Below are 13,753 nucleotides of genomic sequence, written 5' to 3'. Positions count from 1 at the left end.
AGCCACCACGAGAGGCGAGGAACAATATTACTCCCGTAACGACTTTCTCTCTAACCCTTTGCTAGTTACAACGCGGATATTGCCGCTTGTAGAAGTACTCACTCATGTACGAAGGTTCGCACGTTTTTTTGTCCATTACGAATCCTTCGATCGATCCAGTCATTTCCTTAATTTAAATAAAAATAGAAGATTAATAATTATACGTTTGAGCAATTGGATTTGCAACAGGACACCTTAAAAGTCGAAATAATCCCGTTACGATGGGATCGAATAATCGCATTCCTAAGGTCGGCGGTCGAGTGAGGGTGAAAGTCCTCGAATTCAATTGCTTTAGGTATTAATGAAATACAGGCTAATGAAACAGATGCGCATTAATACCGAATTGGCATGCCGCGCTGACGAGGCTGGAAGAAAAAAACGAGGGAAAAGAGGGGGAAAACGATCGTCGGTAATCCTGTCGCTTTCCTGTGCAAGGCAAACCGGAACCCGATCGCGTACGCCTAGCGTTACACGCCGCGACTTTTAAGTGTCGCGGCGGTCATTAAAATTCATCGAAAGGACGACAGAACCGACACGTCGTTGCGCAAGATTTAAGATAGGCGATTAAGAGAACGACGGTCAAGGTACTCTCGCGCGGGATGCCATGTACTATCGATATATAAAGCGGTCGGCAAAAGGAGAGGAAAAAATTGCATAATCCATTCGTGAAACGGCGCTCCTAGATTGCAAAGCGTATTTGTTTTGCAAATTAACGAGGTATAAGCCCACTGTCCACTGGACCTGCATATTTAGAGATTCATTAAAAAACACGATACGTGGATGGATTATGACACGTTGTTGTTCGATCTCCTGGTTTTTTTTACGTATTATTCTTCACATGTAACGTGGCATGGTTGTGTTTTCAATCTATTCGATATTTTACTATGTTTCAATTCCGTCTCTCTAATGTAGAATAAAATAGAATTTATTACTTCAGCTTACAAAACCAAGAACGGACTTTGTTTATAAAAGATTTCTTAACAACACACCGCCATCCTTACCTTAATGACTAGCTAATGTAAATTTGTTTTTCTAATCTTGTTTTTTATTCTAATCCCATCTTTTATTTTATTAATTAATGTATTTTATATTTTATATATTAATTTTTATAAATTATTTTATTAATTAACCTTTAACATTTATATCTTTAAGCTACACTACATTTAATTTATCATAATTTTTACAACATTCCCATAGAGTATCCTACGCCTTCGTCTGGTTTCTTTCATCTATTTTCTCTTCTTTTTTCATAATTAATCCAATATATTACGCTTCGTTTGTCTAACTCCTCAATCTACACTCTACATATCGTTTCCTTATCTTTTTTATCTACTTCTTCAAACCCAATCTCTTTGCTTATTGCATTCCACATAGTGCCACTTCTCTAATTGAGCTCTTTTAAATTTAATCTTTTATTTTTCACGTTAAACATCTCATTGGATATTCAAATGAAAAATTCCAACAGACTTCAGTTACATAAAATTATTTAGAGCTTTTCACCATAAGATTTCTGAATGAAGGCACAATTCTGTCTCCACCTTAGTCCTTCATCTGTTCAATGGAAAAGTCCTGTTGCCGACGCGGCGTCCTTCATCGGCGTTCAGGGAAAAGCTCCCTAGCGGCGCGTAACGGTGAACCAGCGGTGGCCGAGAGCGCTGTTTCCTCTGTTGTATGCAAATGCAGCCGGATGGCGTCAGCGCGTGCCGTGCATTAACAACGCCAGCTGACCTTGAGCGATCGATCGCGCTGATCCGAGATTCCCCAAGGCTCGCTCGCTCACGCGAATCTCCTCGATGCAAATGCAACGGGACGGTGTCGCGAAGAAGATGCGACGCGGGACGCTTTATTTTTCCCACGGAAATTGAATTGACGCGGGATGCAGGACGAAAGCCAAAGCTTTCCCGACGATAGCGATCGCCTACCTCGACGTTGAGAAGGCAAGAACGCGGAAATGCATGTATTTTGATAGAACCGTCTCCGCGTAACCGTCTTGATACATTTCTGAAAATTCTCTCGCCCATCCTTCCGCTGCTCTTCTCTCCGCTGCTTTGGATATACCGAGCGGATAATCGTCGAACGGTATCGAAAGTACTTCCAAGACCGTTTCCTCACAGATCCACTTGTGGCGAGTCGGAAGAAAATCCCGCGATTTGAATTCATCCGATACTGGAGACGGTCGGCGACTTTCCTCGGCGAATAAAACGTGCCATTTCAATTGAAAAGCGTACCTTCTATTCCGTATAAATACAGCGAACGAAAAATGTAAAATATCAAATGTTTATTGAGATCAGAGTTTTAAAACTGCGGGAAAGAAAGTTTAAATGTCAACGTGGATGTGCAAAAATAATGTCCATTTTTATGGACGACAATTCGAGATAACCGATTACATGTACGTTTGCCTCGTGTACTATTGAAAGTTCAACATATCACGACGCTCATCGTCGCACGCTACGCTCCATCGAATGCGCAAAACTTGTTAACGTCGCAAATAAACGGGGACAATCCCGTCGAGATGATCTCGAGAAAATATCGCAGCCACGGACGATTTGCTCCGCTCTCGAGGAAGTCATTTGAAAACGCCACAATACCGGATATTCGAGAAGTCTTGTTAAAATGACGCGGATATATGACATCCTTTCAGAATATCTACATATATAATCTTTTATATCTTTCGTGAGAACATGTATATAGGCTTGTAATATTAAGTCGATTACTTCTATAATCGTTGAACGACGAGATTTTTGTGTGGAAGGAAGATAAGATTAATTTATATAACCTTATTCCGTCGATGAACATGTTAAGTGGGAATATTTATAATAAAAAATAATCTAAAAGATAATAAATAATAGTACATCTATAATAAAAAATAATCACTATAGGTGAGTGCAAAAGTTTGTAGGTTTTCAAAGATGTTGTAATCAATGTTTTTTTTAATTGCACTATTGACACTTTAAAAAAGCAATTCTATCAACTATCATAAAAAAAAGAATTGATTATAGATTCGAATTTTTAAATAAAAGTAAAAGTAAACACGAAGGAAGACTTCAAGTACGTAATAATATTATTCAAATTTTAAGAGGAAAAAAAAACATTCGAAATAGCGTAAAAATATGTGTAATATATTCAAAGAGAATATTGCTTTTTTTTCTCAATTTTAATTAGTAAAAGATAATTCGCTAAATTTAAAGATTTCAATCTCAAAGACAAATCACATGCATGGACAGTCCTCTGATATTGACGATTACAATGTGCGCAATTTAATGGACATGAATCCACTAACTTCGAGAACAGAAGCTAACAAATTAAACGATCAGACAAGACCGATGCCTTTCGGCATTTGGAAAATGTTGGTTGCAACATCTACCGAAGACCCAGCAAGACTTTTCCATCCAATATATATTTCTAAAATAAAATGCAACCAAATTGCCCAGAAACGTAAAGCCATACGAGGTCAAGTCCCACGTATCGAGTAAACGGATCGCGTGATTAGAGCAACGTCGCTTTAAGGAGAAGCGATTGTCCGCCCCCGAACAAGACGCGCTGGAAAAAGGAAAGAATCGATGGACGGTGCTCTCTCGCGCTTGAATTTTTTTCGACGACCGCAGAAGATATCACATTGATTTCTGGAAGCTGGACCCTCCGTCTCCGTCAGCCGGGGAACGATCTTTCGCTGCCGGTCTCCGCCCACCGAGACCCCAGGAAAATTCTGCTCGTTCGCCGTTCTCCCTGCCATCCCCTCCCCCGTCCTTCTCGTCCGAAAGCTCTTCCTAACACCGACCAGTTGAGCTCTAATTGCGTTTCCCGCCTAGCACGGTCCCTCGGTCTTTCCGCTACAGTCATTCCTCTTCAGGCTCTCTCGGAGACCGGAGCCTTTTGTAGCACACACGTGCGCGTGCGCGTGCACACACGTACGTACACGCGCGTGACGTCGCTCGCAATCCCGGAATTCCTTGCCGAGGGGGATGTTGCGACAGGATTCGCTCGATCGGACGCGTCCAATACACCCTTGCGCTGAAAGCAATGGTCCGCGACCGGATTTTCTCTCGCAGGCAATTCAAGGATCCGGATTGCGAGCCGAGCGAGAAAGCGAGACGGGGGGAAAGAAGAGAAGGAAGCGGTCGATTCAAAAATATACGGTGGCGTATGAGATTTAGCGATTTTCCATGAAGAGGATAAACGCTTAACCCATTAGCCGCCACCGTTCGCGGATCGAGGATCGCTTTAAGAACGGCAATAAACTTCGTCCTTGGTCGTCTCGTAGCCGAGCGACCGTAAGCCTGTCAGAATAAACTGACTGGTCGTCTCGGTGTTGCAAGAAGTAACCGTGGCGCGTTTATAATACAGTTTATCGTTATCAATGCTTGAGCGAGTACGGTGATCATTTATTTCCGTGGCTACCTTTGTGCTTCCCAGAAATCGTGTACATGACAGTTTATGCGCGCGGGTTCGAGAGAAACGGGTCCGCTCTCGCGCGGAATATATCACCGCCGCGGCGGCAAATTTCGCCAGTTGTTATATCGACAGCAAGCGAGATTTATTAAAAATTCTAATTTTATTTGCGGAAAATATCAGTTCGTCAAGCCCACAAATTATTTCCCCCGTAATAACGGATTCTCATTCCGGGTGGCTAAGCTTTCGCATATAAAGTCCACGGTAGCCACGGCGGTTTCTGCTGCGACAGCACCGCTTATTCGCCAGATTAAAATGGAATTAGCAAATATTTGTGCGCGCAAAGTCGGTAATTGATAATCTCGTCCAGCTCTCGCTTCCGATCCCAGAACAAATCTTTTTAATTTTCAATTCCTTAAACCGGGCGGGGGGGAGAGGGGATAAGACCGCTTTTTAATCAGTGACCCCACTTGAGCGCGGACGCGCGGAATCAATCTCGAAATCGCTGAGTCTCGATCTTCTCGCAACGAGCGAGAAACCGCAGCGAGCGAGCGGAACGATTGCCCCCTCGCCCCCCTCCCCGGGCTTCTGTCTCTTCCTCCTCCTCTCTTTTTTTTTTATGCGCTTTTTCCTTCGCACCTATCGATCTCGTCCTTCTCGCGCGCGAGTCTTTACGCCCCGCCAATCCCGTTCGTGTTTCCGATCTTCTCACCCTCTTTGCGAACGCGGCAAGAACCGCGGGTTTCGCCCCGGAATTGCTACCCCCGTCTCCGAGACCACCCTACGGGCTCGACATACAGATCTCCTTAATTGATTTAAGAAATAAATCACCCGGCTGAGTGTCGGGCGAACGGACAAACCGTACGTGCGTTCGATTTGTTCTTGCTCCCGCTTCCGCTTTTCTTTTCCGGAGACAAATCGCACCCGGGTGTAAGCGTTTTACAGAATAAATTAGTATTAGTGTGGAGGGCTGCCTCGCTTTTTATCCTTCTTTATCGTTGCACATTGATTAAGTCGGCCTTCTCGTATTACGACTCGTAACAAGATAGCGAATTCGCGCGGATAAAGCGGATAGAACGCGCGCGTTCTTCATAAATTTAATTCCACTGGCGACTGTGAAGTCGTTAAGGTTCACAGTTTTTTTTTTTATTAGAACCGTTACAACTAATTAATACCCGTTAAATTTTGCCTAAATAATATCCCATCTTTAAATATACCACGAAAACAGAGACAACACCACGTTAACTTATGCCTAACAACAATTAAATATGAATATTTCATTTTATATATCCGTTGGGAATAAAACTCAAAACTCAAGGGAAACCGGGGGAGGGGGAGGGGGGATAAGTAGTCCGCGAAACGCTCGACCGCAAGCGGTTTCCTGTTAATTAATAACTTCACAAGAGATTCAGAAATGGCTATTAAGAGTAGGCCCGATTCCGGCTATCCGGCCACTTCGCTTCGGGATGATCCGGCGGCCGCGCTATCTCGCTCCGTCTCCGCCGACCAGTTTACTTGTTATGAAAGTTTAAATTAATTTCGAGGTAATTTCCGTGCGGTAATGGCGAGCGCCGCGCGCGCGATGGGGGGCCGCGGGGGGGCTCCCCGGTTCTCTTCTAGAAGGCGGCCCCGCCATCTCCGTCTTATCGCTGGAAAAACAATCGAGTCCGTTCCTCCGTCCCTATATCACGCTCCTGTCAACTGCCTGGCGCGGGAGGCCAGGAAATATCGCCCTCGCGGTCCGACTCAGACCCGTAGAAAACTTTTCTGCGGCACCTGCGTCTCTCACCGGGGGCTGATCAAGTTCGATGTCTCGCGGGCTATACGTGGCGCACCTGCCGCGCGTCTCGATGTTGCGATTTCGCAGGCGTTAACTGGGGATCGGATTACCCGAATAATTTTAATATGCGCCCGTGCGAGAGGCGTAAAGGAAGACTCTGGGAGTATGAAATAAGGCGGGAAAAAAGTACACGGTTTTGCTAGAGTAGTTACAAAATTTTGCTAAATACAGAGCTAAAAGTAAATTTTCTTGGATCATTAAAATAATTGTGTGGGACACGCAAACTGGTTGCTGGAATGACAAAATTTTTTATAGCATGCTCGTCATGTTTAAATATTCTTAAATTATTTTGTCAAGTCTATATATGCAGCTAAAATTCTTAGATACTTCAGTAAAATTATTTTTTGGTGCTTAAAAAAAAAAGGTTTTTTAAAATATTGTAATTTGAAAAAGATATACTGTCGAATCGATTTAAAGTTGTTGCCTCCAATATCAATTATAATTTTTTAATTTTTGTCATATTGAAGTGAGAAATAATATTAATTAAATTTACTTTTCTTAATATTGTTTTTACATTGTTGTTTGAGAATCGTTGAATCTTGCCTGAACAAGATTTCAGTCCATCAAACGGAAATTACAAAAAAATCGGACCATATCCATTATTCACGAGAACTGTCATATTCTTCTGTGCGATGAAGCACGATATCGATTACAAAACTTGGAAGGCAACGTGTCCATTACGGACGGCATAGTAAATCGGGAAGCAATCCCGCACTTTAAATTCTCTCCACAGCGAGAATAATCGAACTCGTACTTTCGATGGAAACGAGCGTCTTCGTGCAGCTCCAGCAGGCATAATAAATATTATTTCAGAGAGGCAGGCCAATGAGTTATATCTAAAGTATGCCCGCGAAAGTTAGGTCGATTTCACACGAGCTATAAACTGGCGAGTACTCTGCACGAAAAGGAAAGATTAGTTGGAAGAATTTATAAGTTTATTCAAATTTCGATCTTATACAGCGAAAATTTAGTTATACAGATTCTGTTACTGCAACTAATCTTTTTTTTTATGCAAAAGGTAGATCAGTAATTCTTATTCTTTTTAACAGATAATAGTTTTCTGCTCTTCTAAAAATCTAGTTTGCTGGAAATTCTGTTAATTAAAAAAAAATAACTCAGAAAAAATTTTATTATCACATACACAAATAGTAATAATAAAAAGATAATACGAATTGAATATATTGAGTGTTATTTATAGATTTGCTATTTGTAGTTACAAGTCCATTAGAAACTTGTAGAGTATTCTCTTTCAAATAGTTAATTATAATAAATCGCAATAAGAAGATTATTGTTGTTAAATTCACCGATAAATCTATTCCGATAAATCAGTTTCGTGTGAAACCGGCATAACTGTCGATTCGGCTTCGCCGCGACCTCAAGTTGAAATTGTTCGGCATAAGAACTGGAGGAGAGCTGTCGCAACGAGCGGACGTGTCCGAGGTGTGTGCGGAGAGCGAGATATTGAACGGTATCGTTTCCACGTAATAGGCAATACGTTATTGAGGCTCGGCGTCGGCCTCGAAATGCACTCCTATTCCCATGTTAATGCGGATTATCGAGCAGCCCCGTTCGCGGTTAAGCGCAAATGCTAAAGTTCGTGGAACACACCGCCGCGTGGCCGCGTCGTGAGACCCGCGGGCATCGTTGCACTTTTGCGATCGGCCGATCAGGCCGTTTCGTCACGCCGGTCGATCTCGGTGATCGATCGAGCGTTATTACATGCGTCGTCGACTTTTGTCGCGTCGCGGTACACCAAGGACTTTCTACGAGATTTGAATGTTCCGCTTGCCCCATGAATGAAGAATGAGAGAGGGAGAGAGAGAGAGAAAGAGAGAATTATATTCGTCTTTAATCATCTTAATCTTGTATGTTTACGCAATAAACATGAAGGACATTAAAAAATCTTACAATTAAGTACAAAAAAACGAGAGTTTACTTTCTATATTTATTATGAGAAATTATAATTGACATTGGAGGCAACAACTCTAAATCGATTCGATAGTATATTTTTTTTAATTGCAATATTTTAAAATACGTTTAAAAAAATCTTTTTGTTAAGTACCAAAAAATAATTTTACTGAAGTAGAATTTATTTGCATATACAGACTTGAAAATAATTTTGTTAAACTATTAAAATAATTATAAAGAATATTTGAACGTGATGAGCATGCTATAAAAAATTTTGGCATTCTAGCAACCAGTTACTTTCAATAACAATTACTTTCAATAACAAATTCATGTTTATTTTAATAATACTCATATGTGCCACTAATGTTTATAAAAATCTAAATTTTCAATTAACGAAACAATATCCAGAGGCGAAAGAACGATTGGATTAATCATACTAACTGTAATCAATACTAAGTATGTCTCCTGTGTCATAGTCATATCTTATCTTTCACGTTGCACGATTTTCCACATCGCAATTATCATGCACGAGAACACGCTGTTAATTATACGTTATCCATCTCTTGCCTTACAAGAAAAAAAAAATAAGAAACTTTCTCAGGGGCGAGGCAATTGTGCTCTCCGTGCGGGCGAGACGAGAATCGACGCGACATCCGGGTGACGACGAGATGGTACGCCGGTGGAATAGAAATGGCGAAATAAAACGAGCCGCGAGAGATCAAGGTCACCGTCGGCAAACGGAGCCAATTAGCCAGCCATAGACTCGATTAGCCAGCCGGCGGAAGCGCTCTGGCGCGGACCGGCGAAACTGCACGTATAACGGGTCGAAGGATATATACAGGCACCGTAAGTACTATACTTAGGCGGATAACCGAGTACCCGTGTCCATTAGCGTCTCTACCGCCGGTCGCTGATACTTTCCGAGATGCTTTTCCGCCTTTTCCTCTCCTGCTCGCCTCGCACGTGATCTGAGGCGAGTGGAGAAACAGATACACGGAGAAAGAAAAAGAGGGAGAGAGAGAGAGAAAGAGAGAGAACTCGCTACGAATTCATTCTATCGTAGATTATAACGGTATTCGCTTCTGTTGAATATTCACCGCCTACACGCCCGATTCTTTCGCACCAGCGAACTTCGACCTGACATCGTACGGTAGCATTGTGAGCTCCCGTTCTCCAAGAACGGTTCTATAAATTGTATATCAACTTCTCGTAAATAAGTTTGTTAGAGTCCTTATTTCTCATCCACATGCGAAGAAACAGATGGGTAGATGTTCTCAATTTCTCACGATAAAGTAATGGTCCCCGATTTATGGATCATATTTGCAAAAATAAATATTTTACGGGCATATATGTATTAACAAACTTGAAGGAAATTTTTTTAAATTTCTCTTAATTTTTTAATAATTAATATGAAAATAATATAAAATCTTCCTTAATTATTTTAGTATTTAAGAGAGAAAAGAAAGCAAAAAGTTACCTTTAATTAACCTCCTCAATAAATTCTCTAAATACTTTTTTAATAATTTCCTAAAATTATAATATTTTTAGCAAATTATATTTTGTACATTTATTATAAACCATGGCCTATAATTTTGGGGGACCTTACTTTTTTGTAGAAATATCGGGAAATATTATCAATTATGATTATTTCGTTATATTTTCTTTCCATTAAATAGTTGTGCGAATTTGAATACATGTTGCTTAAAAATTAAACACAAGTCGAAAGTCCGTAGCAATGTAATTTTCTTACGGAAAGAAATAAACGTACACAAGTAGTTGTAGGTAATAATAACTCATAATTAATTGAGATGGGCGTTTAAACAAACACGTAGAATAATTGCAACCGGTTTCGTCGGATACTGTAACACGATGGTACTCGATTTACAGCTTCGCCGTTTACTCTTACTACTTGTCGGGACTAGTTTTCCCGCGTAAGTAAAAGCGTCGATAAACACGCGAGGTGGCTTTCGTTGGATGTACCGGGGGGGAAACTCTATCTCGCTTCTTCTCTCTCTCTCTCTTTTCCGGCAGAATAGCGCACATATAGCACGGGGGAATCGTAATCCTGCCCCCGCTCATGGGGATCCCGCAAGAAGTCCGTGCCCTCGCGGCTCGAGGATCATGGCTTTGTCCGGCGGAATAATGGCGGAGCAAACGGGAGACGTTCGTCGGAATTAAAATGTGAGCCTGCGGATGTTCGGCGGTCCCGAAGCGAAGAGGGCTGCTCTACAAAGGATTCCTTTCTCTCCCCTTCCCCCGTCACTCTCTTCGCAACTATCCCTTGCCGAGAAAATCCGCAGAGAATATCCCTCGAAACTGCGTGCGACGATATATGGTGACAATATCAGTCGATGAGAAAATACAGAGCAAACAATTTAATTTTCTAGATTAACACCGCCTTGAGAGTCTGCTGCGTTTATCTTTTATCAATTCTTCTTGATATTCTTCTTGTGAGTATAAGAGATAGTCTACGTAAACATCTTTAATCTTAAACTCAATATAGCTCGAGAAATCGGTGGCGAACTGTTTACAGTCTGATAAAGTAATTGAAGGGAGGTTTAATAAAGAACATTGGCTGTCATTAGTCACAAACGTAATCGTAATTTATCAAACTAATTGTGGAAAGGCGAACAAGATAACGCGATCACCATGATAAGCGAAGCGTGCTTGGAAGAAGAGCCCTGAAAACGTTCTTTATCAGAGATAAGTATCGAAGTAACTTCTGACTTCCTTCGTCTTAATCTAAGAATACACGGCGCAGCTCCCCCTCCCCCCAAAAAAGAGCGAATCCGCGGGCAACGATCGTTAACTACACTTAGCACCAAATCTTCTCCATTTCCATTAGCAGGAAGCACTGCCCCTCTCTCTCTCTCTCTTTCTTTTTCCTCCCCCGCAAGCGAGAAACGGGCTAATCTCTCGAGGGGTTAAGCGATCGCTTATAGCGATTTTCCTAACCCTCCTTGCGAGCTCCCTCGCGTCCCGATACCCTTTCCGTCCTCTCCCCCCTTCCCCCCCGGCATCCTCTCCGCCCGTGACGTGCGAGTCCGTGAGAGCGACGATCTATCACCATCATCTGAGATTGAGACTTTGCGCTTTCGACGAAAACAAACTGCCGTGTCGTACGCCATATTGCCGGCTGCTTTATATTCGCCGATCCTTCGTGAGCAACACGAAAGCGAACTACTGGTAACCAACGTCGTAACGCGCCACGTGCGTGCGTCATTACGTCCTCTCTCTTTCTCGCCGCGGGGGAAGCGAACATGTTGAAAATCACCGGTCCCCTTTTCCCCCCCGAGTGATGCATACGACGCGGCCCGCCGAAATATTGCGCGACACGCGTCTTTCTACGTAGAGAACGCTAATGCACGCGAGATATACTAGATGGGTACGAAGTCATCGGATTTATTATTTATTCGGGCGTTCTCGCGGATTTCGCGGACTGGCGTAGCTTAGAACTAGTTCTGAAACTAACGATATTCCACACATTGAAGCTGCAGCTGTCTTTATTGGGGGGGGGAGGGGTTGTCCAATTAATACTAATAGATCCGAAAAGAATTGAAAAAGGAAAACCATAATATCGAGACACCCTGTATGGGCGTAGGGACTCGTAATAAAAAATGATCTACGCGATTTCGATTTAGCAGTCTACGCTTGCACGCGCGCAATATGCTAAGGCAGGGGGAAGGGGGTGCGACGCGAAAGCATAATATGCGGGTGAAAAATAGAAGCGATAAATGATACCTCGCGTCTCACATTTCGATCGTGGCGCCGTAACTTTTTGTAGCGATGTAGCGAGGGGTGGGGGGGAGCCTCGAAACGACGTCTCCAAGTGCCCCCGGGATAATCCTCGGACACGAGATATTAATAAATATCGTTTGCGCCGCGATAAATTTGAACGCTAACGAAATTAGTGCACGCGAAACACGCGCGGGGAACCTGTCGGCCAATTAATTCAGGAAGCTGCTTTTAATCGCCGGCCGGGGTCGACGAGGGAGCACTCTGCCGGACGAAGAATCGCGCGAAGGGTGAGGAGGGGGGGGGGGGGAGAGGGATCCTCGCGAGTGTAATTCCGCTCGTGTAATAAACAGGAACACGCGTCGTTATCGACACGGCGCGATCGCACGAGACGCCTGGGCCGGCCGGACGAGCGGGACCGGGTTCGCTCGCTCGCTCCAGGGTCGCAAGCGTTCCCCCGTGTGTAATACATCGGACGATTTCTTTATTCAAGCGATACGGCCGGCCAGCGCTGTACATCACCGCGGGAAGGGGGGAGGGGAGAGAGAGAGAGAGAGAGAGAGAAAAAAAAAGAGCCACGACACGACGTGCGGTTGAATATTATTAGACCGTGGAGAAGAAAACGACGCGGGTAAATGATCGCGCCCCGGCAGATCCCCGTAAGATTGTTGCATCTTAAGTGCAATTTATACCGTTCGCAGAAACACGCCGTCGACGAACGTCGTGCGTTCAACGGCGCGAGCTGGGGGTATTTCTTTTATAAAGTATCTTCATTTCCTCTCGTTTAATTTTTTGTGTGATCAGATTAGCGTGGGGTTTCTCCTTTGGCATTAATTGGATCGCATCTTTCCCGCGTTTGCTCGTCATACAGCGTCGCATGGGCTCTTGAATTAAAATACTTTTCTTTCGCGTCTTTCAATCGTATTCGCTTTGTGAAAGGAAAACATAGAGCTTCGATTAATCGTTCCCGCGCATATCGCACCGCGGAGAAACGTGAAAGGCTTCGTGTGGACCCAGTCGCGAATTGCCGCTAAAGATCGCTTGAAAATTCGCGCGCGGCGCGGACTGAAGGTACGAGTGACTCACCGGTGAACGACTCCTTTCGAGTGCATGTGCTTGAGCGCGGCGACCAGCTGTCTGGCATAGAGCCTCGCCGTGTTCTCGTCCAGTTTACCGGCCGGCTGCTCCTTAATGTGTGTGCACAGGTCGCCGCCGGTTGCGAGTTCCGTCACGAGATAGTACATGGATCCGCACTGCAAGCAGGCGTTAAATTAAACCGTTATCGATTCGCATAGTCGATAGCACTATCATACGGGTCTTGGGAATGCAACAACATGGGAATTCCGCGATCTTTGGGCTGTTAAGTGCTTAGGTATTCGCGGTACCGTCTTTAACGCGAGATTCTAAAGTCTATACTATTTCGACGTTTTTCAAATTTCAACTGCAGATACAGAAGGTACAGAAGATGGACCAAATATTATAATAAATACCTAGGAAATACACTTTAATTAGTATCTTATTACTGCAGATGCAGAAGATACAGAAGATGGACCAAATATTATAATAAATACCTAGGAAATACACTTTTTAAGAGGTCTACCATTTGTCTTCGATTCAACGGATTTTATTCTTGTTTGAAATAATATTATATAATGCTTAAACACTCACCAATGGAATGTCGTACTATTCTTTTAGCAAAATATTTTTTCAATTTGTTACGTAAGTGATAGTAAGTGACGAGCTGGGTAAATTATTATTACAAGACAGAAGAAAGTATTTGAATTAAAAAATATTTAAGATTTATCTGGCTTTAGACTTTTTAGAGTATTAATAAAATTAAAA

The 13,753-nt window shown here is 43.0% G+C and overlaps 1 protein-coding gene across 1 annotated transcript in view; it reads right to left on the bottom strand.

The window, feature by feature from the left end:
- LOC105831531 (MAP/microtubule affinity-regulating kinase 3) overlaps positions 1-13,753 on the bottom strand; it is a 49,165-nt gene that overhangs the window by 27,229 nt on the left and 8,183 nt on the right. The window contains exon 4 of the mRNA XM_036284424.1: positions 12,998-13,164. Coding sequence (XP_036140317.1) covers positions 12,998-13,164 — 167 coding nt within the window. The remainder of the gene's footprint in view (positions 1-12,997; positions 13,165-13,753) is intronic.

Source organism: Monomorium pharaonis, chromosome 1 (assembly GCF_013373865.1).
Source record: "Monomorium pharaonis isolate MP-MQ-018 chromosome 1, ASM1337386v2, whole genome shotgun sequence".
Classification (NCBI taxonomy): Eukaryota; Metazoa; Arthropoda; class Insecta; order Hymenoptera; family Formicidae; genus Monomorium; species Monomorium pharaonis.
The sequence above is the reverse complement of the archived record's forward strand: the minus strand, read 5'-3'. Positions and strand labels throughout refer to the sequence as shown.